This window comes from Mangifera indica, chromosome 7, assembly GCF_011075055.1.
Source record: "Mangifera indica cultivar Alphonso chromosome 7, CATAS_Mindica_2.1, whole genome shotgun sequence".
In the NCBI taxonomy this organism is placed as follows: domain Eukaryota; kingdom Viridiplantae; phylum Streptophyta; class Magnoliopsida; order Sapindales; family Anacardiaceae; genus Mangifera; species Mangifera indica.
Genome location: NC_058143.1, coordinates 11,859,829 through 11,863,124, shown reverse-complemented (window position 1 = coordinate 11,863,124; position 3,296 = coordinate 11,859,829). Strand labels below are relative to the sequence as shown.

Sequence of the window (3,296 nt, the reverse complement as noted above, 5' to 3'; positions counted from 1 at the left end):
TTGCTAGCGCTTGATTTGATTTGAATCTTTGATTTATTTAGGATGATATATCATATAATCTGTTATTTGAAATTGGGCAGTCAAGTTTTAGTGGTTTGAATGAAATATTAAGTTAAATTATTTTATAGTTTAGTTTGAGTTGTGGCAGGTCAAGCGTCAGATGATTTTTTGGGATTGGAGACAATATAAACTGGTCCTTGATCAGACCTGGATATTCACCCTATCAAGAGGTGGATTTAATATAATTAAGTCAAAATGGATCAAAACCCTTTTGTTGTAACCAAATTAAACTCTTCTAAGCTCATGAATTTAGTGAGCTCAACATCCTCAAGTTTAAGTCTGATTTTGAGTACAACATCAATCGTTAGGTTCAAACTCACCAAAACTACACTTGTTTTGAGTCATTCAAGTTAAATTGATAATTGAGTTTGAATCAATTCGATTCGATTCTATCCCCAACCCTATCTAAGAAACTGACTTTCAAAATGTGTGGCCATTGGCTACAACCTCCATTAATAACCATGCCAAATATGAAGTTCGAAGTCCCAAGGGTGTCAAGGTTGGGCCTTTGCCATCTCTGAATGCATTTGACATTTGTAAGTCTGGGTTCATCTCTAATTGGCCATTTCATTTCTCTGTGTTTAGATGAAGTTTGAAGAAGGCATCATCGAGACTCCTCAGATATCAGACTCCATAGTTTTACCTAACAATGGTATCAGACTCTATGGTTTTACCTGACAATGACGAATTTCTGGGACAAAAGATTGACTTTTCCCCATTGAAAGGCTTGTTTACTTCAGTCCAAGATACAGCTTCATCTCAATCTCTAACAGCGATGTGCAGTCTTGGTTACTAACAACAAAACTGGATGAAGAGCTTCATATTTCCGGGGGAAACGCAGGCAGTGTGTTTGTGTTCATCAAGGAAGCTCTCTCCTAACGCCATGAGCCCGCCTAATAGATTACTTATATTATCATAATTTTCTGGTTCTCTTAGATGGAAACCAATCCTCTTCTCTTAGATTTGTGAGTAACACATGGGTTTGAATGACTCAGAAACATGACCATCTAATTTGGCACTGTAATTAATTATTCTATCGGAGAATAAAAAGTAGTATTATATGGAGAAATTATACAAGCCTCTAATATTGAATTCAGTTAGAGTCACAGGATATGAATTAATATATGGAGACAACCGGTACTTGGAAAATAAGCATGTTATTAAACATGATAAAAATACATTAAATATTTTAAATTTATATTCTTAAAAAACACATACTACTTGCATAAAATTTTATTAGAACAAAAAGTAAAATATTCTCTTGTTTGACATCAAATTTTAACAGAATAAGAGTAAAATACTCCCTTATTTGACACTCACTCTTCACTTGAGTCACACTAGTTTGTAATATCTTGTACGCTTATCAACCTCAACTAATATAAATCTCAGACTGGGAGCTTGGGCTTATTATCGTTAACACTCTCCTCAGACAATTGACCATCGTTCTTAAGCTGCTTTGTGTGCGATTCGGTTTGTTTAGGAGCTGCTTGGTCTGCCCTGTCTGGAAGCTGACTTCTTGGGCAGTGGAGACTTTGTGGCACCCCAATTCTTAGACAATCTATTATACAACTTGAGCAAAGTTTTCTCAAATGCAGCATACATGGGAAAACGCGTGAGTGCAAATATGCTGACAGGAAGAAATGCAGCAGTATAAATGAGAGTGGTGGTCCAATGTGGCTTTTCCGAACGAATTATGAGCAATAATGTTGCTGCGAATGCAATCATTGTTGTAGTCAATGAAATGAAGAGCAAGGCGAAGCCTATTGTGAGTGCGTTGGGGAGTTTGCGGTGGAATTCATGATACGTATAAGGCGATGTGAGGATGGACAAGAACATTACAACGGAGGTTAAGGAGCAGGCCAAAGCAACAACGTCCATGACTGTGAAAAGCAAGAAGAGAGCGCTGTTGCGGAAAACTGGATACCCCTGTTCATTAGAACCTCCAGGCACAGTGTACGCAGCTGCAAAGACCACTGTAGCAACGAGAACAGCCACTACAGTGCAAGACTCAGAAGTCTCTTTTATCCATTCCTGTGCATCCTTGAGTAGTGTATCGTGCTTCGAATTGAATAGCTCTTCGCAAAACATGGCGTAGTGGGAGGGCGTGATCTTCTTTACACGCTGCATATATAGAAACATAACTTAAATATAAACACGTTTATTAGGTAAAAATCTTGTAGAAGAAAGAGCTAGGGGGCTTACTTTGTACCACTTTATCTCTTCCTGGAGTTTGTATACAGGTCCTGTTGGGTGAAGCTTTGCAGTCTGTGTCTCCATGTCTGCAGCACGGTGTAAAATGGTGTAGCCATTCTTGTCAACCTTTCCGACTAACCTTGTCATTGGCATTTTCATATTTTTCACATGATTGAAGATATCCTTTCGACGGTGCTTAATTGCCACATGCAGTATGTTCTGACCCAGATCATTGCAATGCTCAACCAGCTGGGGATATATTTTTAGTATCTCGTTCACAATTTCTACTATTCCTTTTTCAGTCGCCAGCAATAACGGGATTGCCTTATAATCTCCTTCTGAAGACTGGTCTTTATCAAACGGAATGATTTCATCCCAAGAAGAATCTTTTGTTATCAGTGTCTTCGCTAGTTTGAAAGCAAGTTTATGCTTCCTCTTTTCTACCAAGATGTCACTCCTTACTAGTGCACAGATTTTTCGCAGTAATTTAAGCCACCCTGTTGTGTTTAGCAGAAAAGAAGGTGCTCAATGAAAAAAAGTGATGAAGAGAGAAATTATGTAGAATATCCCTCAAGCGAACAAAAGAAAATTTTTACCTTCGGAAATTTTTGTAGTAGCTTTTTCATCATCATCTGCATTATCACCGATTGGAAGGCCTATAAATTTTAGGAATTAATGAATAAGATGTATACAAAAGGTCCTTTTAACATATCCTTATGCATACAATATCTTTAATAGAATTATGGAAAGGTGAAAAATATTCTTACAGGAATATATGACTTTGTGGATCCATGTGCCAAATTGATATCCACTTTCGAAAGCTGAGGGCATGGCTGCTAGTAGGTGAAGAGAGGTCCTGCCTTCTAGGGCCTTGATTTCTGCTAGCGATTCATCCTTCTTCAGTAAATATAGAGCCGTTTCTGAGAAAATTTGAAAAGAAAGCACATCAAATATCAGTTGAATATATATTTCATTTCAAAGCAAAGGTAAAGAAGCTAGGCGAGTAGAGATAGAGACCAAAATGGCGGCCTATGATGGCAACG

General features: G+C 37.7%; 1 protein-coding gene across 1 annotated transcript; it reads right to left on the bottom strand.

Annotated features, from left to right (window-relative positions):
* Positions 1–1,337: 1,337 nt before the first annotated feature.
* LOC123221475 (ankyrin repeat-containing protein NPR4-like) lies at positions 1,338–2,757 on the bottom strand (the record flags this gene model as incomplete). The annotated part of the gene is made up of 2 exons (XM_044644322.1): positions 1,338–2,181; positions 2,263–2,757. Coding segments are annotated over 2 exons (1,140 nt in total), but the record flags the coding sequence as incomplete, so codon positions are not given.
* Between the last annotated feature and the right edge of the window lie 539 nt (positions 2,758–3,296).